The sequence below is a fragment of the Talpa occidentalis genome, unplaced genomic scaffold (genome assembly GCF_014898055.3).
Source record: "Talpa occidentalis isolate TD23 unplaced genomic scaffold, MPIMG_talOcc4v2.1 talOcc4.7, whole genome shotgun sequence".
NCBI lineage: Eukaryota > Metazoa > Chordata > Mammalia > Eulipotyphla > Talpidae > Talpa > Talpa occidentalis.
This window is the reverse complement of record NW_023605083.1, coordinates 37,118,500-37,145,866: the sequence shown is the minus strand read 5'-3', so window position 1 is coordinate 37,145,866 and position 27,367 is coordinate 37,118,500. Positions and strand designations below refer to the sequence as shown.

The window sequence follows — 27,367 nt, the reverse complement described above, 5'->3', positions numbered from 1 at the left end:
GACTTGGCTGTAAGACCATGACTTTGGTCTTACATAGGCAATATACAGACAAAAACACAGGCAAAACAATGCACGACAGCAGTTTCAGAGATGTCCTTGGGGACACAACTCCAAAAGCAAGGTAAACAAAAGCAAAAATAAGCAAATTGCATGATATCAAGCTAAAAATCTGCACAGTGAACAAAAAGACACTCTCCTGGAACAGAAAATATTTGCACATCATATTTCCAAAAGGGGCTAATATCCAAAATCTACAAAGAACTAATACAACTCAACAAAAAAGAAAACAAATAACCCAATTAAAAAATGGGCAGAGGAGTTAAAGGGACACTTCTCAAAAGAAGGCATACAGATGGCCACAGGGACATGAGAAAAATGTTCAACATCACTTACCATCAGGGCAATACAAATCAAAACCACAATGAGATAACATCTCACTCCCCCAAAGCGTTCACATCAAAAAAACCTGAAACAACAAATATTGGCAAGGAATCCTTATACTTACGCTGTTGGTGGAATTGTAGGCTTGTCCAGCCTTTATGGACTAGAGTATGGAGGTTCCTCAAAACATTGAAAACAGATCTACCATATGCTCCAGCAATTCCACCTCTTGGTATTCCTCAAAACATTGAAAACAGATCTACCATATGCTGCAACAATTCCACCTCTTGGTATTTGTCCAAAGAATACAAAAACACTAGTTCGAAAGGATATATGCATTCCTATGTTCACTGCAGCACTATTTACAATAGCCACGCTATGGAAACATCTTCAGCGCCCAAGGGCAGATGAGTGGATTAGGAAGATGAGGTATATATACATAATGGAATGCTACTCAGCTTTAAGAAGAGATGAAATTTTGCCATTTGCAACAACATGGATGAAACAGAGGGGATTATGCTTAGTGAAATAGGTCAGAAGAAAAGACAAATATTGGTTACTTTCATTCATTTATGGAATACAGAGAAACAAAGAAACAGACAAAACTAGCTAAAACAAATCCAACAATATGAAGCTATCAGAAGGAGAGGGTGAGGTGAGAGAGTAAGTGGGGTAAGGGTCCATCAGACTATCAGACTGTGGTGGGTATGGTCGAGAAACATACATATGAAGAGGTATGAATCTATACCCCTAAAATATAGTGATGTAAATCGATGTTACCTAAAAAACAAAACAAAAACCACACCGATCATCATGGCCCATCTCACATTTGTCAACAGCTTTCCATTTTCTAATAAAGAAGAAATATCTTGCCTTAAAAAACCAAACATTTTTATAAGCCCTCTCCTACTCTCAGTCCAATTTTTCAGCTTCAGTCATACTGCAGCCCTCATATTCTCCCCAAGCTCCACTTTCCTCATGATTTGAGCACTCTATTCTCTGTGTAGAATTACTTTTTCAGTTCTTCTCATCCGAACAAACCCTTCAGGTTCCAGCTCAATTGATACTCCTTGAAGGGCCCTCTGGCTCCCCAAGACAGGGTGATTTGCCTCCTTCTCTGTGGTTAATACACTTACCAAATGCATTAAAGTTATGTTCATTAGCTCCCTCCTCTTCTAAACTAACCTGCTTTCTTTAACACTGGAACACAGTAGGTCTGTTAAATGGATTCAAGTTTTTTTAAAGGGTCATGTCTTTGAATACTATTCTTGATCACAGGCAGGCCCCTGCCTCTGGAGCCTCCACCTCGTCTGTTGCACTGACGCTTGTGGACGCCCAGTCATTACCCCTTGTCCTCTTGCCTCAGCACCAGGGAATGTCAGAGCTTCTCACAGCAGAAGCAGGGCTAAAAGGGGAACATTACCCCAGAGAATGCCAGAAACATCAGTTTAATATAAACAGCATATTCACAAGACAAGCAGAAACCAGAAACACTTAGGCTGTCTTAGCTTAATTTCAGGTAAAAACCTTCTTATATATGAAAACAAAACATTGACTATGCTAATTTGGCTCAATTAACTTACTCCAAGTTATTGGAATGAACAAACAGACCTGGAATTCTGATTTTTCCACCACTCACAACTTTCCTAAATTCATCCAGCCCAGTGTGCTTTTAACATAGTCTGACTGTGAATGGCCCACAGACTAAAGAGGAAATTTGTTAGTTACATGATTTTAATTCAGTTTGGACACAGTTCACAATTTCTAGTATTACATGTAATGTTATTTGAAAAATTCACAAATGAGATACTTCTCCCACTCATGAAATCTGATCATAAAGTGCTATTATATTTTTGTTGGGATTTTTTAAAAAAGTTATTTCTGAGATAACTTTGTAAAACATTACTACATTAGGTGCTCAATTCCTAAAGATGGCGTGATGCCAGTATTACTCAAAACAGGCAACAAAGTTAGATATACTTAACTGAGGAAAAAATGAACTTTCACCAACCACTACCCAATTTTTCTTGTTCATTTCTGGGAGATACTGGAAACAAGCCCATAGCATACAGTTCCTCCAAGCCTGAGACATATCACATTTAATTCCTTACAAAAATGAGGAAACAGTCTGGGAGGTCAAATTGCAAAACCAAACTCAAGAAATAAAAACAAAACACCACAATGAAAACACTTCTAACAGAAATGTTCTCTTTTACTAACACATAAAAATAGTGTTGCTAGATCTGGATACCAGTTTGGATTACAGTTAATCTCTGGGCCTTGCTGTTTTCATCATCACGTTTTTTAGTATTACAATGTCAATGAAAAAGGTCCATAAAAAATTAAAGCCAGAGTTGACAGATATCAAGGTTTAAAGAGAAAAAAATTACAGTGAACTTGGTGATGACCCAGATTCATTAAGAGCTAACAGGAGCCCTTTGAATGGTGAGTCAAAACACACTGAAATAATTACATTATTGTTCTCAGTAGTACTTTCACCTTCCAGACTAGTAGAAATGAAGGTAAATCCATGAACACCAATGACAACTTTGCCAAAAAGGTAAAGTTGTCATGATTTTGTGAGGCTATTTTTATAATTTCTGAAGTGGGATGTCAGGAAAAATCTTTATTCTCAAACAGGATAACATTTTATGTGTGTATTTTTAACTCTTCCCTTTGAAACCAAAATATTAAAGTGAACTAATGATTTAAGACAAGGAAAAAAGGCATGTTGCTAAAGGAAAGCGAAGAGCTGGTCAAACCCAGTCTGTTTGCTCAGTTCATGGACAAAGTAGATTTCTCCTTATCCTGAATTCATCTCATTTAGATAATGGCAATATTAATTTGAGAATAATCAGTTTCTACATTTCTCTTGAAGTTGTATGGAATCCACTTAAATCCCCAAGGAAACAAATAAAGCCTTTTATTTTCTCCTTTGAATGGTTTCATAGTCTTAAATAACTTTTTCTTATGAAAACAGTAGCTTATTCTAAAAATAAAGAACAATTAGAATTCCAGAGATCATCATTTAGTTATTTGGCACCTCTCTTTAGAGTTATTTAATCTCTGCTAACTCTTCTTCATCTAGCTGAGATCACTCGACATATGCAATTTATATTTGGCTCACTGAACTATGAGTAACATGGTCCAAGTGTTATTAAGAACAATAGAGATATAACTGTAAAGGCTCCCTAATAATTCACTTTAAGGACATACCATAATTTAACAAATCATTTTCCTTTGCTGAACATTTAGAATACTTCTAAGTTCTCATAAATAAGACCTTAATGAATACTATTCAGTCATAAGGTTTTTCTGAATTTCAGATGGTGGAAATTCCAAGAAAAGGGTATGGAAATTTCTAATTTACAGTGTTATCAGTAGTGTATAAAAGTGTCACCCTCCTTGCACCTCTATAATTAATAATGTTTGTTTTCTAATCTTAACTATGCTGATAAGAGAAAATGGCATCTCAAGGATTTAATTTACTTTTTTATTACTTGTAAGGTTGAAAGCTTTCTACACTATTTACCCTTTGCATTTCCTGGTATTATGAAATGTCCACTTCCTTGTCCATTTATCTGCTGAGTTTCACTATTTTTTTAAATAGATGGTACACATTCTTTATTAAAAATATTCATTCTTTTATGCAAATCAAGTTATTTTGTTATCTTTGAAGTCACTAAATCTTTAGATTGTTTTCCTTTTCTGATTCAATCATTGCTTCTAAATTTAGAAAGGTCATTCTCATCAAATTATCTGACATGTACATAAATTTTTTGTGATTTAATTCTAAAAATATTAATGCTTTAATTCATATGAACATTTCTCTTCACTAAAGTAAATTTTCTCAGAATTGTGCAGAAAAGCTATTTCTTGCCCCACTGATAGCTGATAATAACATTATCTAGGTATACTTCTAAGTTAAGATACCAGCCTTCCAGCAGTATCTGGTTGCCCTCCTGTTTCAAAACCCTGTTGTATAATCTGGCAGTTATTTCTACAAAAGATGGAACTGTGGGCTTGAGTGTGTGACTTGCTTTGATTAATGTCATTGTGAATAAGTGTTATTCTATGCCAGTCCTGATCTAGCCCTGAAGAGCTATTTCAAATTCTTTGCTGGCCCTCCTGAGCCTCGGCAATCTCCCAATAGCTGCTGCTTCCTCCAGGCTGGGCTAACAAAGAGATACATAGAATCCAGTTGTCCCCTTGCAGTGCAGGCAGAGCTGTCAACCCAAGCACTGCAGCATGAAGCATGCTGCCCAAGTGCATGTGCTCAGATAAGTTGCACTCCCAACCAATATGCAGGTGTGTAAAAAACACATGGTCATCATTGCCTGCCATTGAGATTTTAGGGTAATTGGTAGAATTCTGTCAGGAAGAAAGAACTGGATCTCTCAAACAATAGAAGAAAGAACAAAAAAAAAGAAGGGGATAAGCATTATAGACATCCACATGGAGAGGCAAAGATAGCCAGATATGAAATAGTTACTTGGAATCAAGGAATAAGGCTCTAGTAGTTAGAAAAAAACACCAAATCCTCTTAAAGCCAACACATACTTGTACTGCCAAGCTCTCATGGATGAAATTCATGTGTGTGTTCTTCACTAGATCCTAAACTGGAGTTAAACACAAGCTGCTCCCACCCATGAAAGAGGGGGGAAAAAAAGGTTTAAAGACTACAAATCAGAGACTTTCTGTAAGGGACGGGGAGTAGAGGGATCAAAACAGGGGAGAGAAGAGCACAAGGGACTATGGTGATGGTTCATGGGTGAATTGGTGAATTGGTGGTGGGAATTTTATGGGGAATATACCTGAAAGGAGAAAGCATTCAAAAGCATGCATTGTATAAAAATGAATAATGATGTAATATATATATATATATATATATATATATATAATATATAAGTATAAAGAAAGAACTGTATCAACTCCCTCAAAAGGTATTCTCTGGAAATTCTATATTAAGTTTGAATTTTCCTGAATATATTTTTTCAAAGATTTTCTTCTTTCATTTAATTACCCACTCCCCACACAAGATTTTACACAAAGCAGAAGATCCAGGTTTTTATCTTAATCTCTCACCTTCTGTTGAAATCAACCTGGATGGAATGATCAATTACAAGATCAGCAGGACAGACAGGGTTTATCTTCTCTGGATCTCCTCCTAACTTTTTCACAGCATCACGCATTGCAGCAAAGTCAACCACAGCGGGCACACCCCTAAGGAAAGGGAGAATTAAGCAGAAAACAAATCTGTTAAGGTGTAGTTGGATTTTTCAGGTTTGCCTCCACTGATAATACTGGCAGTAGGGCTGTCTCATCAGTGGAGTTGACTATGGATGACTCAGAATGTGAAAGTTTCTAAACACATTTCCTTGAGCAGAAATCAATTAGGCAGTAAATGCCAAGACTGAGTAGTATCTCCATATGCAATTTTATCACTGCATTAAAGCTGAATATGATGAATACAGTCTAACTAGAGACACTATGGGGATGCTTAGTGACTCTGGAACTTTTATTGCCATGACTGTTTCCCATTCATGTGGTGGGATGACAAACACCTGGAAATGACATACAAATCACACCTTCAACTTCAGGCTGAATTTAAAGGGCTGGAAACAATTCAGAAAAGTAGGCTATGAATCAAATTTATATTAAGTGAATTCTTCCCTTTTACTATGTCAGAGTATAATATTTGGGTGATCTTCCAGTAGAAAAAATAAAACTTGGTTTCTAGAAGGATGAAATACTATCATTTAAAAATGTTAAATAGAGGCTGTGATGGGTAGCAAAGATTTCTGGGAATAGCAGGATGTGAACTAAGGTTTAATGGCAACAAGTCAGGCCCTGTGAACTACGTCTCTCTCCTCAGGGGACAGCACATCAATGTCCCAAGGTCAGCTGTTTGGAACCTAGTTCCCTGGGTGACGGACATGGGGGAGTAAAGATTCCAGGATCACTCACCCCAAGCTGTTTCTTTCACCATTTGCTAGTATCATGTAGGACCAGGATCTTTGAGACCAAAGATGACAACCCTTATCATAGGAAAAGGTTAGTGTCTACACACCCCAATTTACCTGAGACAATCCTGATTGACTCCCAGTATTGGCTGGGTGTTAACAGCCTACTTTTGCTTTCAAAAGTGTCAGGAATTTGGGTGATAAGTTACACAGTTGCTCTGTGTGTGTGTGTGTGTGTGTGTGTGTGTGTAAAGCTTTCTCTAAAGGCTGACAAGATGGGCAGAGGAAAGTAAGGTGATATTAAGCTCACGTAAAGTCCTGCAGGATGACGCGAGCAGGTTTAAATGGCACTTCTATGTTCTTATGCTGCATGACATTCCAATTTAGGATATTTTCAATGTCATTTTTCTTCACCAAAAATTGATCACAGTTCCGAACAGCTGCCTCCAAGAGAACTCTGATAGAAAATGGTAAGCGTCCTAGGAGTAAAGGAGAAAGTGTAACAAAATAAACACCATGAAACACCTTATTATAAGAGTTCTTCAAAGTCAATCTTCATATAAGTTTGATACCAGACATTAGACTGTTCTTCCAATGGTGAAAAGGTAATGTCTAAAGTGATCAACAGTTTGTGGCTATTGAATGGTTTCTAGAAACATTCAGTAGTAGAAATAATCTGCAGGCTTGGCAAAAATAAAATATTACAGTTTATTCTTTCACATTAACGCTTACCTTGCCTTAGATTGCAATCACAGAAAATGTTCCTTAAGTCACCATGAAAGAAATTTGTCTAAATGTTTATCGTAGTATTTGTTAACACAGACTAATTTCTCTTATGAAAACTAATGTTCAAGAAATGAGAAAATAAACCATTTCAATTATGGCAATTAAGGCCAAATTATAGTCATGTACATCTTTCAAAGGAAATAAGACCTTACACATAATGCAGTCTGGCTACTAGCAACTGGAATTTCTAAAAATAAAACCATAGTAACTCATAAGGAAAACTATTTTGTTTATTTGTAAAGTAAAGTTTCATCCTGAGACAGGAAAATTATTTACCAATAATATCTGGAAAAGGCAAGAGTGCAAAGGCAGAAAGAGCACAGGATGTGGAATAAAAAAGATGGTGTCTTTATCCTCTGCTGCCCACACACGTGTTATTTGATCATGTCATTGACCCTCTCTGGGCTGCAGCTTCCTCAGGACTATAAAATATACATATTTGTAAGTACTGGGTTTCTCCTATTGATTATGGGGGGAAATTCAAACGTACACATTTGAATTTTGTACCTTTTAGAATATTATGGTAACACTCTGAAAAGTTAATGTATTATAACAGTATTTCCTTGGCTTTATTAATAAAATTATATAAAAATTTAAAAGAAGGGCATCTTTCATTTTATAATCACGATCCCATTAGGGTAGCTATTAAATAATATGTATGTACAAAGACTATACTATAACGTGTTATCAGAATGCTACATGTATATAATCACTGTTAGCCACTTACGCAAGAGCAATGTAAGAAAGGTGTGGGTGAGCTATGCGTCTGTGTGTTTAATCCAGCACCATATAGTCATTTTCTGCTGCTCCCTCTTCCAACTCTCCTAAAGGCTAATTAATTACATAGCTTTATTATTATGAGAGGAACATTCTAATTGCGTTGGAGCAATTACATCACAGAGCTGTATACCTACCATATCTTGAATCCTTCAATTTATTCAGATTGAAGAATTTCTTTCCTGGTTCTGTAGGATCCAAAGGCTCAGCAAGATGTGCAAATGGGTTGCTCATGATTCCTGATACCCACGTGTCCCTGAGAAGGAAAGAGAACATGTAAACTGATGTTCAAAGAGAGACAGGACTTATTCTGATGAGTGTCTGTTCTCTTTAATGACAGTACAGGTTTCCTTTGGGTTTCACTTCTTATCTTTTCAAAGTAGGGGGAAGGTAGGACATAAATGAATTTAAGAACAATATTCTTAGCAAATAAAATGAGCTTCTGTGGAAGGCAGCATTTGCCTCACAAGAGAGCAGAGCATCTGAAATGTCTTTAGTCTTATTTCTACAACTCCTGGAAGTGAAGGATGTGTCTTGTGGTAAATCTTAAACATATGAACAGACCTCTTAGCTGGACTCATGTCTGGCTGGGCAGGAGGTAAGAAGTCCACAGCAAGTGACATTATGCAACAAGTTTAAAACCTGAACTTTGGAAGTGGGAACATGAAAACAGTTGTTTTCTGCTGTAACAGTCTCTGCAGCATTTTAAAAAAACAGGTTAGTTAGAAATCTTTCTGATTCACTTTTGCATTTGGCAGCAGCAGTGTGTCCACATCTGGGGATCTTTAAGGTACACTGTGGTGGCATAAAGGCCCAAACTCCCCAGATGTGTGTGAAAAGGAGCCTGTATCCCTTCTGCTCTGGGCAGGCCTTCTCCTATATTTCTTTACATATTACAAGCAGTAAACAAGAAAGGACACTGTTCCTGGCCTCCACCACACAGATATAAACAGCGATTTCAAATAACTCTACAAGGTAGAGGAAAATTCCCTGGGGTAGGAGTCAGAAAGACTTGACTTTCTAAATTACTGTGCAGGTTTACAGCATGAGGACCAAATCAACTCAACTATGGGCCCTACTTGACCAAAGGACCACCAGTCTGTCACCTGTCCCAACTTACCCCGGCAGATGATCTGGACCAGAAGAATGATAAGGCAACCAGAATGGGAAAATCTAGGTAAGAAGCAGTGGACAGGGTGGGGATGAGGACAGTCCTGAGCAGGCAAATAGATGCAGCAGCTGAAATAGAAAACAAGTGGTGGACTAATTAAAAAGCAAAGATTTTTTAATACTGAATTTGCAAAATTTAGGAAAAAATGGTTGTTGAGTGACTGGAGAATCATTAAGGGGGAGAAGAAATAAAACTGAACACCAGATGTGGTTGCAGGTTTTTAGGGCTACTTTGGCTTTAGTTGGGGGGTGGGGAGAGGGCCTATAAGGTGAAGGGCGACAGAAATGCCAGAGATTTGTTACTGATCCCAGCTAAACAAGGAGCCAATGAGGAGGGAAAAACTTGTACACACGCATTGTTCAGTAAGAAATGCGGACACTTGTCTCCCGAAGCAAACAGCGATAAGTCCGTGCACTCAGAAAATGAGACAAGTAACTCCACTGACTGGAATTCTAAAGAATATGAGAATTCAAAAAAGCAATGATGCGCTGCTTCTTCAGTTTGTCACTGATGTCACTGTCCCTAGACTTAACTTTTCCACTCAAATAGTAGCAAATGCAACAGTAAAACTGCTGTGTTGCCTGTCTGGGTAGTGGTTTGACAGCAGAGCTGACCCTTTGCAGAGACTGTGGACATTTCTGAATCCCTGCATCCAGGGGAAATGGTGGGAAACCCTCACAGAACCAGGAAAGGTGGGTCATTCACATCTTGAAAACCCTGAAGTCTCATCCTTATCTCTGTGTCAAGTCCTAAAGGGTCAGGGTCTGCCAAGATTCTATGGCAAAAGCAGTTGTTAAGTTATACGGAATTTGCCAAGAGGCAGTGAGGACAAAAATGTGTCAGCTGATTCCTAACGTAGCTTACAAACGCCCTGGGCATAATTCTGGAAGGCTTGCACAATCCCCACTACTTCCACCATCCTGTAAAGCCAGCTCGTATGACAGGAGGGACATGGTGACCAAATGTAGAAAACGCCTGGAGTACTCCACCACCTCCTTTTCCTTAGAAACTAGGTAATTGTCTAGCTTCACTAGATTAATGAAGCAAATTCCAGCTGCAGAAGTGAAGACAGAGGACCACTAATTACTAAGCAAAAGCTCAGCCAAGTGCATTGTCTCAACTCTAGCAACAAGCAGTAAATGAAAGCCTATCATTACTCCCATTTTACAGCCCAGGAAACCACAACTCAGGGGGATGAAAAAACTTACCAAAGGGCATGCATCTGGTTAGAAAGAGGCAGAAGGAGGCTTTAAACTCTGGCTCTTCCACCTGCCTCTAGGTGCAGCAATTTCCATTCTGAAGATGATGCTGACTAGAGGTCACCCCCCAATCCCCCAGAGCTGTAGAAAGCCAAGAGGCTCAAGGGCCTGACAAATTCTCCTGCGAGACTCAGCTTTGAATAATGGAGTTGCCTTTCCCAAATTCTTTTCAGGGGCCACCCACCCAGCACTAATGTCTGAGCCAGCTTTTGATTATGCCATGTCTGGGGCCACTCTACTGAGTTACAGGACAGTGGGAAGCAACAGGAGCTGTGTTCTGGCACCCCCAAAACTGGTTGTGCCTGAAGTTGGGAAATAGCTCCTTCATATAAGGCTCAGGTCTCTGGAAATCAGAGCCACCCAAGATTCTTCTACTCATCCCATCTCTCTTGTCTCAAATCCTCTTAGAGGAGTTCCCAGTGCTTACTAATCCCAAGAGAAAGCCAAAACAACTATGTTCCAACTACGTGTAAGGAAAAGATATTTAGCTTGGAAAGGGGCCAGATGCAAAGTACATCCCAAATGCTTCCCAGGTCTGCCTGATCCCCCACCCCCATGACACGAGTATTACCACAGGTCCTATGGACTCCAGAACTCTGCCAAGATTTGTTTTTATTTTTTCCCAGAACCCCACCAACTGGTCAGGGAGCTCTGCTACTTCCAGTATCCACAGCACAGACTCATTGTTTCAATCCCTTTCTGTTCTTAACTCTGCTCCCCTCCTCTCCACTTTGTTCCTGCTTCTTTTCCCCTCCTGTTTATCTAATCCCTATTCAATGCTAATAAGAGAGGAATGAACAGAATCCATGTGGAATTTTAGGGAGAGAGTGGAGTGTTATCCTAGTGGTCAGGTTGCTGCTGCCTTTTCTGCCCTATGGAATAAGGCCGTGCTTTCTGGAGGCAAAGGAAGAAAGGAGAAAAGGAAAAGGAAAAAGAAAAAAAAAGAGATTAAAAATTTAAAAAATGAAAAACGGGGAACTGTTATCTGTTAGGCAGTGAGGCGGAGCTCATTCAGATTGTATCCTTCCTGAACACCTGTGTTCAGAAAGCAAGACACTGAACCTTCATCAGGGGCCTCTGGGTCAGGTAGGACATACGAAAGAAATCCAAAAAGAGATACTTGCATTGTATTTGAAACCCTTCACTACACCTAGGTCAACATTTTGAAAGTCTGGATAATTATTCGGTAAGAGAAACTGTGTCTGTCAAAGCTAACCTATCTTGAAATACCAGCTGGGTGACTTGGGGAGCCTCAAGATCACCACAGGTACATTTTGTACATGGAGGAGAGAGGTTGGGCAAGGGAGTGTGGAACACTAGATTTTTAAAGTAAATCACTAAAAATACTAAATACTAAGCACAGAGAGCTGGATCTGAGACATGTAACAAGTCAAGCATACTCCTGGTGAAAAGGTGGAAGGCATCCAAAGCTGTAGTTCCTCCCCAATCACAGTCTTGCTGCTGACCTTCGAACTCAACTTAGGACACCTGTAGGGGATATGGAGTGACACCTTCACTTGTGCCTGTGTGGTATGCAATCAATCCACCACCATATACCTTGATTTTAGATGCTAAGAGGGCAATGAGATAGAATCAGAGAAAGTTGAACCTCTTGTTAAAAACCTTAGAGGCAAAAAAAAGTCTGAAGGAATCATCACTTAAAAAGCAAAAACAAAAACAAAAATCCTTAGAGAACATAGAGCTTATCCTCTTATGAGGAAAGAGAGGTTCTAAAGAGGAAGTGACTGCCTGGGGTTACAGGACCAGCCAACCCTAGAACCAGGAAGAATATGTTTTTCTTCCAAAGAAATACAAATTTCTGGCAGGGAAAAAAATACTCAAAATATTTTAAAAGCACACCTGAAAAAAGTATATTTAGGCACATCACAGTCTTCTGGTGGCTTTTGTGGGTTATTTCTGTAACCATTTACTGAAACTTCTGTGTGGTTCTGAATTCCAGAGAACTAACTGGTGGCTAAATTTTGGGCCAGCAACTTATTTTTAAGTTTGCAACAATCTGCTCCAGTGACCAATTTATTCCAAAGAAGGCAGTGGAGTAAGGACAAATCACTTGTATGATATAAACATCAACATCAGATTGAACTTACTCAGATTAAACCTAGGAAATGACTCACAAAGACTCACATTAGGTGATGTAAGTGAAATAGACAAAGCTGCAGAATAATACATATACTAGAATCTAATCTAAGTTAAAAACTTCAAGACTATAGTATATACTCATTCATCTACACTGCTGTATATAAAAATTAATACAAAAAGGAAAGATATAGAATAAAGTTAATTGATTCTCCACAAGTAGGAGAATACATTGTGTAATGGGAATGGAGCAGGGCCTTTAACATTTTATGTTAAACAGACTCCAAAGTCTAGTTTCTGTAAGAATTCACTCATGTATTTACTTACTTGTTAAGAAGCTGAAGCAGTCATTTTCAATTTCTACATAAATATCTATAGAGGATAATTTATATAGGGAGAAATAGTATCTCTATAAAGTGAGAGCCTGACATCTTCAGCAGTGTCTTTCAAAAGGAAGCCAGAATAGAGTTTCTGGAACTACAATATGCGGTTCTTTCTTTAATAATGTCTGATGGGGATTTACTTGAAAGTAAATTTGTGTCTACTACTCTCAATATACCCACAGTGCATTTCCAAATATGTCCTTCGTTTTAAAGAGAATTTCCGACCAGCTCACATTTAACATTGGATGGACAGCTTCACACATCACAAAGGTCAAACACATCCCCCAAGCTGGACCCCCTTCCTTCCCAACATGCCAGACCCCGTTCCTCCTCCTGCAATCCCGGCAGGGAACCAAACTTGTTGCTGAAGCTTCATGGGTGGTGGTGTAAAACATTACTAAGATATAGATGCTCACTGCAGAAACTTTCAAAAATGCAAGTGAACAAAGTTATCCATAATACCAGCATGTGGAGTTTTATTTAACATGACTTCTAAACATACCTGGATTTCTTTTAAAAATGTCAGATCTCACATTATCTGGTAAATTGCCTTTTCACTCAGCAATGGACCACATACATCTTTATGGGACGCTTTTAGCTACACCATAAAGATCTAACATTCAGGCACATGACAATTTACTTAATGTTCAAACAATGCACCGTTGTGCACACTTCTTTGAGTAGGTCCTTAATCCATTTCCTTAAAATAAATTCCTACATTTCACAGTTCCTAGAAGCAGGACAGCCGGATGAAAGCATATGCACCTCTCCATTTAGTTACCCTCTCCAGGTTGCCTGGGGAAGGCTGCACCAATTTCTTGACTTTTCTCTGAAACTGTGAATGGAGGTGCCTAAACAGGGTACTGTCATTTGTTTTCAGCTTTTGCTGAATCAAGAGATTAAAAGCTAATCTTGGGCATTTCTTTAATAACTAGTAAAAATGCATAGTTTCCCATCTGTTACACCTCTGAATTTCTTCCGTTGTAAACTGCTTGTCTGCTCAACAGTCCAGAGTAAATGACACTAAGATGGCCTCTGGGGGCCAAATGTCCTCATCTCTGAGGGGACTTGACTGAGCTATTAATGCAGGTGAGACTCAGCTCAGGAAAGGCTAGTACCACTACTGGCTGCTATCTGGTCTTGAGACACGCAGTGTACCAGGTTTTTTCTACATGAATGAGAGGTAGCCTGAAAATCTGTTGCATGATTTAAGACCATGCTCAGGGACATCTCAAACCTAATTGTTTATAGCAATTGTTTATAGCAGTTGTTTATAGGATATTTTGCTTAAATCAGGGGTAAAATCCCCACGTGGGCCAGTGAGTTTTGTGGTCTGTAATCCTAGATGGAACTTCCAAACCTGGACAGGGATCTTGCAAAGGGATTTTGTGAGAGGCTAGGACAGCATACAGGCAGTTTACTGCTAAACCATCACTCCTGCGGCGGGCTCTTTCCAGCCTTTGGTGTATATGAATCTATGATTTAGCAACTTGGCTGTCAGAGGCGAATCCCCTTAGGTTGTCTTATGAGAGAGAAAGAGGCACAGAGATTTGAATAGGCCCTACAAGCACCCACAGGGTTTCCACATACCAGCAGGAGGGAGCAGAGGAGAGGTGTAACCTGAGCAGCAGCGCTCCTATCAGCTACTGGGTGGGGAGGGCAAAGGATAGAGGTGGAGTGTTGTATTTATTTTTTGGTGGGGGTGGGGTAGCACTTAGCCTATCAGTTTCCAGAAGTGCCCGTATAGCCTGAAAGAGCTTTCAGGTGGTTAGCTGGGAATCTCCACACCATGAGCTAAAGTACAGACAGCACTTCCTCTGCTGTTTACTTAGGATATCTAAAGACACTCAGAGTGGATTTTTTTATTTTTTTTTTAATTTTTTTTTTTTTAAAGAGGCACGTATTGTATTTATTTATTTGTTTGTTTGTTTGTTTATACATGCACTGGGTACAGTCAGAAACGCGGGAGGGTGAGAGAATTCACCAGAGCCAGAGCGGGGAGCAGAGCAGGCAGAAGGACCGAAGTCCACTGCTGAGGGGAGCAGCGGGCGGCAGGAAAGGTCTGCGCGCCATGTGGGACCCTCCTCCAGTGGCTGGGGAGCAGCTGGGGATCGAACCTGCGCCGCAGAGGCCGTGGGCAGCTTCGCAACCCAGCGCTCAACCGCTGCGCCACCGGGGAGGCCCAGAGTGGATTTTTTTAAATCTTTGCAAAGAACTTTGCAAAGAAAGAAGTTTCATGTGACTGGCCTACCTCTCTGTTTCTTCTCACACTTCCCTAAATACAGTCATCCAAAATGTTCTTGGCTTCCAACTCCTAAGTCAAAGCAATATTGTTATAGGGTAACCCCGATATAAAACGGGTTGCCTGGTTCCTCACTCGCGCGCTTTAGAACATCCTTTTCCCCCTAACAATAACACTGTATTCTAGGGTTTACCCCAGTTCTCTATGAAAATGAGCTATTCGTCACCCCCTTCTTTTTCTCCGTCCCTTACTCCTTCTCCTCCTTTGTTGCTTTAAAGAGAAATTAATTGGTCCCATTTCCAACTGACTGTTGTATATCTAAACATCATGCTACTTATAAACAACTTTCTGTCAAAAGTGAGATTCCAAGGAAGTCTATGAAAGCATAAACAAGATTGAGGCCAGAACCTTTCAAGCCAACCAGTCACCATGGCTTATCAACTTGGTTCTTTTACAGAGACAGAAATATTAGTTCTTTGCTGTATTTCATTCATCTGAGAAACTGCAATAACTAAGTATCTCTGAATTTTCCCAGACACTAAGTCATCTCTTTAATCCTTTTGGCTCTTCATAAATTTTTTAAAACCTAGCAATCTCTTAAACTTGATACTTGTAACCAAAATTTTGAAGAAACAGTAAGAACTTTATTTTGAGAGGATGAAAAGAGAGTGAAGCAGAAGGAGAATCTTGGAGAAATGAATGGCTATCAAATCCATCAACATAGTTTCTTGGAGCACTAATTTAATACAAGGTGCTGTTATGCCCTAAAAATGAACAAGACTTTGTGTCTTAGGTCAGGAAGCTCTGACCTCACACAAAACTTGTGTCTTTTCACTAAGTTTTAAGTTACCAGTCCATTTTTACTTATTCTTCTGTCTCATCCTATACAACTGAACAAAATGTTCATATACATTTCTAGATTTTTTTCAAAAAGCTGTAACAGTTTTTTAATTCAGTTTCACTTTGAGTAAATCATATAATCTTTCTGGGCCTCAGTTTCCTAATCTGTAGCTTACGGTTAGCTGATGATCTAAAAAGACCCTTCTGAGTGAAAAAAAATTCATGATTCAGTCATTCATTTATTCAATATATATTTATGTTAACTCTCTAATTTGTGCTGAGACTGTTTTAAGACTGGAGATACTCCTAGGGAAGAATCCCTGCCCTCATGAGTGTTTCCATTTTAGTGAAAGGAGAGAAACTAAACAGGTAAACACACAGCATGGCACACAGCAACCAGGAGGAGGGTAATAGGGAATGTTAACAGGGCCATAAAGGATCTTGGGAGATCCAAGAAGGCCTCACTGACACAGAGCCACCTGAGCAGAACCTTGAAGTGAAGAGGCAAGCCATGTGTAATCTGACGGATGGATAAGACCATATGCAAAGCCCCTGAGAAGGGTCTGAGAAAGGCAAGGCAGCCAAAGGGAGATAAGTGAAAGCAAAAAAGTGGAGATGAGGTAGGGCAGTAGCAGAGGTGGTTGCTGCAGGGACTTTGAAGGAAGACAAACCAAAAAGTACTCCCTTAACTGTACACTTGGCTTAAATTAAAGATTTCCAACATCAGAATTTGTTAAAGTTTTATAAGAAATTAACTCATAATTTGAAAATATTAGATTGCATTTGAAAAGTGGCTACTTGCTGAAATCTAACCGCCTGTGTCTCTGAACTTCACTATTAAGTAACACTGGAAAATTTCAGGATGTACAGAAAAATGAGCATGACTCACTCGGCAGATGTGCACAGCTACCGCCACAGACAAAGATCAGGATTTAGGGGACAGGAGGCATGACCACTGCAATGTCTGACTGAGCAGCCCCTAACTCTTTGAGGCACCCCCCATTCCAGGCTCACAGACCCAGAAGCAATTCCCAAAGGACAAAGATTTACCCAACACGTCCGTTAAGCTCAAACAGAAAATAGTCGTTTTTTTTTTAAATCCAATTTTCTTTTTTTTTTAAAGATTTATTTATTCATGCATACAAGAACCAGGGTACAGGCCAGATGCACGGGAGGGTGAGAGGATTCACCAGAGACAGAGCAGGGAACAGAACAGGCAGACTGACTGAAATACACTGCTGAGGGGAGCAGCGGGCAAGACAGGAGAAGTCTGCTCCGCCATGTGGGTTGCTCCCTGGCCAGGCCGGGGCCAGAGAGCAGATCGAACTCAATGTGCAGTGGCTGGCAAAGCTTGATAGTGTTGTGTCTGTAACCCCTGACCCACCAGGGAGGCCCTGATAGATAATTTTTAAAGGACAGGTTGATGTCAATAACCCATCTCCAGACCACACTATTCCCTAAAATGCAACTGATTAGTTATCTGAGCAAATAATGGTTTTCTGGGATATAACATCCTGAAAGCCAATCCTGAGGTTGGATCTTGACCCCACCACTATCCTCGCTACCCCCACGCTGCGCTTTTAGTATGGCTGCCCTAGCACAGTTCTTGCATATAATACACTGTCTGCCATGACTCATTCACTTCTCTTCTTCTCAACCAAAAATTCATACCTGGTGATCATGTAGGGTACTTTCATAGACTGATGCACCTTCTATATGTACTTTGCTTTATAATTTTACAATAACAGTCATAAAATTGATGGTAAGAATAAGGAGCAACTATTCAGCCTCATGTTTATTTGAGCAACAACCCAGGAAAGTCTCATGTCACACTATTTGAGCAATAACCCAAGCAAGCCTCACTTCTCAGGCTTGCCCAGAGTTCTCCTTAGGTCAAGAGAAGAAAAAGAGGGAAGCAAAGCAGGAGGATGTGAACACAGCCTTGCTAATTCATCAGGAAGTGAACTATTGACAACAAAAACTAAAGCAGGGCCTCCCTGGTGGCGCCCTCGGGGTGAGGGTCCCACATGGCACACAGACCTCTCCTGCCACCCGCTGCTCCCCTCAGCAGTGCACTTCGTCAGTCTGCCTGTTCTGCTCCCCACTCTGGCTCTGGTGAATTCTCTCACCCTCCCGCGCTTCTGACTGTACCCAGTGCTTGTATAAATAAACAAACAAACAAACAAACAAATAAATAAATCTTTAAAAAAACCCAAAAAACTAAAGCAGAACATGAATCTAACAAATGATTAGTTCATGCCTAATGCTATGGCATTAAAGAATATATATTTACCTCAAGATCTTTATCTGTCTCCCAAAGACAGCTAATGCTTAGAAAGACAACTTCCCATCTTTGCATGTTTACAAAATGTAATCTTAAAGATTTGCAATCTTCACTTAAAATCAGACTGCCACTTACTGCCATAGACAAGATTTGATCTAAACCTCAGTCTATTCATTTGCAGATTTACGGTAACAATGGCTGGACTGCACTATTCTTCCAGGCTCACCATGGTTGCTGTGATAATTAAACAAGGTAATAATAGAGAAAAGAGCAGAGTACATCTGTTAGTCCATACTTGTGAACTGCATTATTCATGAGATTGGTATCAACTTACTTTATGGAATGTGTTGGCTCAAAATTGACCTTTTTTTTTTTAACTGAAGACTCAAATCTACAACTTAAAAAACAATGGATATTCTAAAATATAGCCAGTCATATCTGCTGGAGGGAAAAATATTCTGAAATCAGAGAATACGCAAAGGTTCCAGATACAGATGTGACAAATGACAACTGACCATAAAGAAATCCTCCCAAAACTTGCCTTTTTATATTAACTCAGTTAATGGTGACTTCATCCTAATTCTTTAAAATCTTTTAAAATTCCTAGAGTTGAGATCAAAGGTTCTTGGTTCTAGGTAATACCTGAAGATCTTTCTTTCTTTTTTTTTTTTTAAAGATTTATTTATTCATGCATACAAGAATTGGGGCCAGGCCAGATGTGTAGGGGGTGAGAGGATTCACCAAAGACAGATTGGGGAGCAGAACAGGTAGACAGGAGAGGTCTGCCGTGCCATGTGGGTATCTTCCCGGGCGGTCGGGATGGAACTCGTGCCGCAGAGGCCGCGGACAGCTTCACAGCGCTGCATTCAACCGCCTGCGCCACCAGGGAGGCCTGAAGATCTTTCTTTTAACATGAGGTATTTCCTTTATAACAAAAAGTTTCTCCAGTGATCTTAAAAATTTCAAATTAATTTAGCATGTTTCTTGAGCATCTTCTTTGAAGTAAGCATTTCTAAGTACTACAGGAGAGCAACAAGGAAAATACTCCTTATTTTATAGGAATAGTACAATCTAAGATAAACACATAAATAGCTATAATATGATACAGACACAGGAAAGAGTTCAGTTTAACTGTGCAAATTGAGAAAGGTTTTACAGGAGAGAGCTGGGAAAAGAGGGAATACTGGTTTAGAAGGCAGCAGAGTAGATGCAAAATTAGAAAAAGAGGATGACACAGCAAGGGTTCAAGGGTCATTCAGTACTTGAGTTTGGCTGACACTAGGGTTAAATAGTTTCAAGATTTTGCGACAGCAGTCAGTACATACTTGTTTTTTAAAAGACACAACAGAGAATAGTTTAAAAATGTATGCAGTTGCATTTTTAACAGCCAGCTCCTAGCAGGAAGAAAGAAGTGAGTCTGTGGAGTCTGTGGATGAAACAGGAGTGGCCAATAACTGTGAAATAATGTGAAGGCTAGCGGTTATACTCTGCTCTCCACTCCTCTGTATATACCTGACAGTTTTCATTAAAAACAGCTAACGAAGAAATGAAAGTCAGTTTATGGAGGGAGTGTCAGCTGCTGGTTCTCAGCTGATGGTACTAATCCTATGAGAGCTTTCTAAACTGAGGGTCAACTGGAGGGTAAGGGTGGGGCCAAAGGTGGCAGCAACTCCACGGGGAAGGAGACAGCAGTGTGACAAAGGTCCCTCTGCGGGGCTGTTCTCAATTCCCCATGCCTGTGTTGTGCATTTACTTCTCCCGTTCCCACTGGGAGAGAGGGAAAGGTAGGGGGCTGCTACTATGCCAGTCTAAGAAAACTGAAGGCAACTACATAGTCCTGCAGGTTCTACCTGTGCTAGTAACTACAGTGGTTACTGTTGGTCATGTCGCCTTAGTATTTGCTCACATTTAATACTTGTTACATCAGATTTTTAAAAAAAGATTTATTTTATTTCTACATACAAGAATTGGGGCACAGGTCAGAGGTGTGGAGGGTGAGAGGATTCACCAGAGACAGAGTGGGGAGCAGAACAGGCAGACTGACTGAAATACACCACTGAGGGGAGCAGCAGGAAGAATCAGGAGAGGTCTGCTGCGCCATGTGGTTAGCTCCCTGGCTGGGGATCGAACTCGTGCTGTAGTGGCTGCGGATAGCTTCATAGTGCTGAGACTGAACCCCGTGCACCACCAGAGAGGCACCAATACTTGTTATATCAGATTTACACATGTTTAATACTTGCCACATAAGCAACATGAAGAAAATTTAAAAACCAACTGTATCTCACCAGGGAAGAGTAGCCAGCATTTGTGAATCCTCTGCCCTGTCCATGCAATTCACACCCTACACACAGGCACATGCTTTGGCCTCCTTATAAAAAACCGACTTTCACAGGGAAATATTCTAGGGTAACATGTTTTATAATACCAGTTTAAGGGCTGAATAATAGTCCATCAAAGACCACTTTGATCTGGTGCTTCTAACCTTGGACAGGGATTTAAGTCAAATACTGTTTAATACAGGTTTTCATCTGAGAGGGTGCGCTCTCAAGATGACTTTGAGTTAATGTATACTAGAATTACATATGCTAGCTCAGAACTGTGCTGTGACAATTCATGTAATTATTTTTATTGGGGGAGAAGGGATTGCAGTAAAATTTTTACCGGAGAAATTACCTGTCTCCCTTTTAAAAGCATAGGTTGTCTGAATTTTAGCTTTTTATTGTCTATGTTTTTTGGTTGTATAAGCAGTACATGCATATTGCAGTACAAAGAATAACAATAAAAGTTCCCTGCCTTCTCTCCATCCCATTCTACTACCCAGAACTGACTACCATTAATAGTTTGCTATATGTATCTTTCATATATTTATAAGGCTATTTTAAATATGGAATGTCTGATCACACATACACACAGTTCAGGCATATATAAAAATATGCATCTATAAAAATATAAAAATCTATATATAAAAATATGCATCTACACAAGTAGGCATCTACACACCATATATGTGTATACACATTATATGTATTGTTATGCATTATGTATACATTTAGGACTTGTCTTCCTTTTTAAACATTTTCTTGGTCTCTGTCCTGGAGTCAGGACAGTGGTTAGAGACAAGATGGATTAGCCGGCAGGTCCAGCCCTCTCAGCATAATGTCTGACATGTCTCAGAAAGATAGCTGGGAATAAAGACCCACTCACACTCCAGGCCGTGTCCTCAAAACTACACATACTTGGTCTGCCTTTAAACTACCTACTGTGTATTTTTCCACAGATTCCAAATCCTTTGCAGTTGGAAACTGCAATCCTTTGCAGTTGCTACTTCCAACTGTATCCACCTTGGAGGATCAAGTGCCTGGCATCCAGGCATAAAGTCCTGAAGAAATTCCTTTCCCATGAAAGCACCTCCTTGAAGCAAGGCCCCTGTCCTGTTCTAGCATAGCAAGTGATGGTCTAGCCCCTGTTTTTGTAAATGAAATTTCTCCTGGAGCCCTCCTGTGCCCATTCGTTGTCTAATGTCTATGACTACTTTCACACCTCAAAAGTGTGAAATATTTACTGTCTGCCCCTTTACTGAAAAAATGTGCTGTTCCATGCACTTGGATGTGGTGAAAACACACTGCTTTTCCCTATCTAAAGTTTTGGAGGGCTGGACTCACACAGTTCACATCCAGTGTCTGTCCAGACTGAAGAGTTTGTTTTCTATTAAAATATAAACAAGCAAAAAGCACGCTGGCTCTAACAGTAAGAATGATGCGCTGGTGAACATTTAACAACTTTCTCTCTAGCAGGTAAATGCCCTGATTAAGAGCACTTGCCAATCTCCAAGGTGGACATATTTCCATAATGGCTTATTTCAAACTAAAGAATGTGGTGTCACAGAACACAGCATTGGAAACAGATGCACACAAATGCCAGTGCAAGCCACAAGCCACCTCCAGCAAACGCTGGCACCTGGGACATCAATGGCCCAACGTCTTACTCGAAAGATGATGAAAGTGAGGTTGAGAGAGACAATGTCTTCCCCAAGGCTGGAACTCATTTCCCTGTACAGACACTGGCTGCTTCACAGGGAGTTGCTCCTTCAGTGAAGGGAAGGCAGAGAAATTCTTTGCCAGGCACATGGCAATACATGTTGGTTTTGTCATTATCTTTACAGTGTGGTGCACGGGCTTCCTCAGCACACTCGGGTGGGGATCACTGTTCTTCACACAGGGCCATACTTCATGTGAACACGCTGATAGTGCCCTGTCTCAGTTAACCAGCAGCGACCTTAGCTACCGCTGTTACTCCGGCCAGACAGGGACTGCATGTGTTTGTTCTTTGCCCAGTGTCTAGTCCAGAACTGGGCACTTGGTAAGTGGTTGGCCGATAGATTTCTACTGAAGGGATAAAGGAATGAGACCTCATCATCAAAGTGGACTTTTACCAAAGAACACACCAGGTGCCCAGGGGTTAGGTCCATTCCTTTCTCCCAACCACGGACAGAGTAGTAACAGCTGCCCATGCTCGTGTCCTTGCAACATCTCTGAAGTACTGGCTGCAGAGTCCAGGTTGCTCCATCAGCGCACAAGAGGCTGTGTGGCGAAAGGGAGTGTAGAGAATGTTTTCCCTTTCATGTAGAGTTGACTCTGCATAACACAGGGTAGGGGTGGTTAAAGGCACTGATCCTTAGCAGTCAAAAATCAGTGTATAACTTGATTTCTGCCAAAACTTAACTACAGTCATCTGTCAGTTTCCGCAAGGGATTAGTTTCAGGACACCACCCCACTCTCCCATACCAAAATCTGGGGATGCTCAAGCCCCTTGGAGTTAACCCTCCATATCTGTGGGTCCTTCCTTCTGCAGATTCTACATTCTTAAATTCAACAGACAACTGACATTGTGGGTGGTTAAATCCATGAACAAAGAATCCATGGATAGAAAAAAAAAATCCATGTAAACGTGGACCCACGCAGTTCAGACCCATATTGTTCAAGGGTCAACTGTATGTGTATGTAAAGATATATATATACACATACATATATGTAATTTCTCCCTGGAACTTGTGCTGACAGAGCAAGAAGCCAAGGAAGGAATCTAGTGAGATGCCTACCTACCGGTACCTGGGATTCCAGATGTTGCTTTCTGGCAGGTCCTCAGGACCTACTCACAAAAATACACTTCTCAGAGGAACATGAATGAGCACCAGGATTGGAGACTCACAGTCCAATAAAGTCCAGGCTACGCAACTACAAACAAAAGTGTAGAGGAGGAAAGGAATGCAAAAGCAGGCCCCTGTGTTATTCTGGAAATAACTTCCAACCTTCTTGACAACTCTGACACAACGCCCTTCACACTTGTCGGGGCTCCCTGTGGGCACATCTCTGAACCCAGAGGTCCTGTGTGCCAAGTCACTGCTGCAATCTGGATGCAGACAGGTCAGTTCCTCAGGCACAGAACCAACCAAAGCCAATGGAGCCTTGCCAAGTTTTCAGGGGGCCAGCAACTTGCTATCGAAAGTGAGGTTGTTTGGCCCCAAATACTGACCGTTAACATCGTGGAGGGCATGGGGGGATATAAGTAAGCTGCAGGCCAATGAACGGCTCCAGCCACTGACACATCTCTTATCCCTGTGGTTCTCACAGTGTGTGCAGGGGACTTCAGGGACCCACAGGGTTAAAACCACTTTCCTAATACAAGACGCTATTTGCCTCTCTCTCTCTCTCTCTCTCTCTCTCTCTCTCTCTCTCATGTTTTGAGGAGTGTACAGTGGCGCTTTCTAGAGGCGACATGACATGTGCTACTGCAACAGACCGAATACAGAAGCAGATATGGGACTCCAGCTGGCTTTCATTAAACTTGACATTAAAGAGATATGCAAAAATACAAAACAATGCCACTCTTCTCAGTAACATTCTGTTTTGGAAACATCTATCCTAAAAATGTTTCATAAAAATAGGCCCATTGTTTTTAAAAGAATTAAATATAGGAAAAACGTCTATGCTATAATTATAAATGGTAGATATTTAAAAACATAACATACATACCCAACACTCCCACTGTAGAGTCACGTTTAACAATTTACAGCGGTATTTGAGACCCCTGCCTCCCCAAAATTTGAAAACTGTGGTTGTACAGGTTTTGTTTCCCTCCACCCCCACCCTGGCCAGGAGAGGGTTTTTGGGTGTTGCAGGAGGATGTGCCACTCGGACGTGCTGGCTGATCGAGGGAGGGAAGGCAGTCCAAGCTCCTTCTCTCTCAATCCATCACGGCGCGCTCTGCGCCAGCTCCTCCATGCGAGGGTCTCCACCCTGTACCCCATATCCTCCCGGCCACTTGGTGTGGATTCCGGATCTGCTGGCGCCCCCGTGACAGATGTCCCTCTCCGGCCGGTCAGGGCTTGGGGGGGACTTCCGGCGGGGTTCGCACACCCGCTTTGGAGTTAGCACTCCCGGGTGAGCCCCGCACAACTTCCTCGGGTCGAGGACTCCCGGGGGCGCCTCGCCCGCTCCCGGGGCTGGACCTCCCCGGGGTGGCCCGCGCCCTCCGTGGACTCCCCGGCGCGGCCCACAGACTCGGGTCCGGAGCCGCGGCCCGCACGCTGGGGTTCGGGACTCCGCGGGGGGGGGGCGCGCACCCTCCGGGAAGGACTCGCCGGCGCGGGCCGCACGGACTCGCGAGGATCCCCACGGGGCCCTCACCCCTCCGAGCAGCCCAGGCGGAGAGCGCCCCGAGAGCCGGGCCAGCCCCCGAGCCCCCGGCGGGCGCCGCAGAGGACGGGGCCGAGGCCGAGCGCGCAGTCCCGGGACCCAGCCCGGATTCTCCCCCGGCCTTTCCCGAGCTCTCCCCTCCGGGCTGCCGGGCTCCCGGCGCTCCGCCCGGGAAGGTGCCTCGGCCACCGGGCACCGGCGCCCACAGGCACCCCGGGGACCCGGCGGCGATCGCGCGCGCCCCGAGACGCCCCCGGGGCCGGGGGTACTCACCGCGCGCCGCACGGCGGGGCCCGCGGACCGGTGGGCCGGAACCGAGCTGCGGGGCGCGCTCCCGAGCGCTGCGTGGTCCGGGTCGCCGCCGCCTCGCGCTCCTCCCCGCGCCGCCCCCGGGTCGCCGGCCGATGGGCGGAGCAGGGGCGGGGCGGGGGGCGCGGGCCGCGCGCCCGGGTGGCGGCCGGAGGGGCGGGGTGGAGCGCGGCCCGGTTCCCCGCCCCGGCCCCCGCCCCCGCCCGGCGCCCGCCCGCGCCCTGGGCCCGAGCGCGAAGCAGCGGTCAGCGCCGGGCAGGGGCCGACGCCTCCCCGGGCCCAGGTCCCCTGCGCGCGCCCGGGGCGGGGCCCGGGGTGACTCTCCGCCACGTTGGGGCTCGGGGTGGGCCTGCCCAGCTGGCGCCGGGAAGCGAGGCGCAGACGTGCAGCCTGTTTTTTTCTTTTAAAAAATGTCTTGATCATAACGGTAGAGGCTTCAGTATTTGGCGACTCGGGTGCTTGTGGCCACCTCCCCACCGCCTCGCCGCGCACACCCCTGGGTCTCCACCCCGCTCCCACCTCTGCCTCGGTTCCCTGCAAAGCCGGCCAAGTGGGCGTCGCGATCAATCGTGCCCACAATGGCAGGACCGCACCGCTTCCCTGGTTGCAAACGCCAGGTTTCTAGGTGTAATTTTTTATTTTTGAACACATGCTGGTCAGTGAAATTGGATGGAAGGAATTTACGAAATGGGTGGGTAGCAAGAGGTCTCCCATGTAGGAAATACAGTAAATATTCCCTCTGTGGAAATGCAAGCTGCTCACTGGTGGGAAGTTTGGAAACCGACCCACAGTAGACCCCGAGTGGCTTTACAGACCTGCTTTTGACAGGTTGGCTGGAGTTGCAGCCTCTCGTGAGTCCGAAGAAGTGATTAGATCTTTCTCGATGAAAGGTGGCGAGGTTTTCCTCTTCAACTAGTGAAGAAAGTTATTGCAGTTTGCGATCTTGAGTATCTGAATAAACACTGCCTAGGATAAATAACTAATAGTTAATACTAATCCCAACTGTTAACCGCTTGTAGCTCTACAAGGTCCTCATAGCTAAAGATTCGGTCTACAGGTCAACTTCCAAACCCATGCTTTTCTCATCATGCTACACTCCAGGTACAATGAGCTCCTGGTTATATTTGATTTTTAATATAAATGGTTATATTTAATGTCAAAACAGGGAGGTATTTGCTGTATTTCCTACATGGAGAAGTCTTCCCACCCACTTCCTAAATTCCTTCCATTAACAGGCATTGAACAAATTTTCCTTCAATGTCTAGCATATACTAAAACTCCACCACAAAACTCTGAAAAGTTAAGTCCCCTGAAATTAGGAAGAGTGGAGGAAGGCAGGAGTGGTATAGGGAGAGAACACCAGCTAAGTGTTGCTTCTTATGGAGGCATCCTTCAGGAAGAAAAATTTCTTAATACTCCATAGCAGACATACCATCCATGATCATTGATAATCCTCGACGGAGAATAATTATATCAGAACCATACAGGGTATTGAGATTTATTAGCAAAAACTCCGGCCAAAAATAAGAAGACAGCATTCCCTACATCATTCCATTCTGTTCTTGGGCATGTTACCGGTCTCCTGGAAATCCAGTGGCCTTGCTGTCCTTGTCTGATTGCACTGCAGGATTTGACCCTGGTGACTCTTCTTAATTTAGCCCCCTTTTAGCTTTGGAACTTTCTGCTCTCCTGATTCACCTCTTCTCTCTTCTGTCCCCTTTCTTAGGCCCTTCTCTTGTTTTACATGTTACTTCATACGCTATACACTCATTATTCGTCTCCATCATTGAACTTAACCTTCTATGGGTCTCCACACTATTTGCAGCCATTTGCTGGTGTTATCGCCTGGATATTCCAGAGGCACCTGCCATTCTTCACATCTAGAATGAGAATTCAGTATCTTTTCTAATCGTCTGTCCTCTCCTACCTGTGCAGTTTCGTCCTCATCCTGAATCTCACATCTTGAATTTGGATCTCATTATGTTGAGCAAACTAACCACGTAAGGGATTTAGAGCCTTAATACTATGCTCACGCAGGTTCTGTCTAGTACATATTCTTGTCATGACACAAAAGATTCTGCAAGTGGCCCAGAGGGATGTATATATGTTATGGATCTTCTGAGAGTAAGCCATTTAGGTGTGGTGACTGCTCAGGCACAGATCTGCTCCAGGGGCCAGTG

At 42.4% G+C, this 27,367-nt stretch overlaps 1 protein-coding gene across 1 annotated transcript in view; it reads right to left on the bottom strand.

The window, feature by feature from the left end:
- Window positions 1–25,203, bottom strand: part of ACO1 (aconitase 1) — a 52,636-nt gene extending 27,433 nt beyond the window's left edge. Inside the window, exons 1-5 of the mRNA XM_037493038.2 lie at window positions 25,152–25,203; window positions 9,028–9,146; window positions 8,045–8,163; window positions 6,655–6,823; window positions 5,467–5,604 (exon numbers count right to left, since the gene is read on the bottom strand). Coding sequence (XP_037348935.1) covers window positions 5,467–5,604; window positions 6,655–6,823; window positions 8,045–8,141 — 404 coding nt within the window. The 5' untranslated portion in view covers window positions 8,142–8,163; window positions 9,028–9,146; window positions 25,152–25,203. The remainder of the gene's footprint in view (window positions 1–5,466; window positions 5,605–6,654; window positions 6,824–8,044; window positions 8,164–9,027; window positions 9,147–25,151) is intronic.
- Window positions 25,204–27,367: the final 2,164 nt, after the last annotated feature.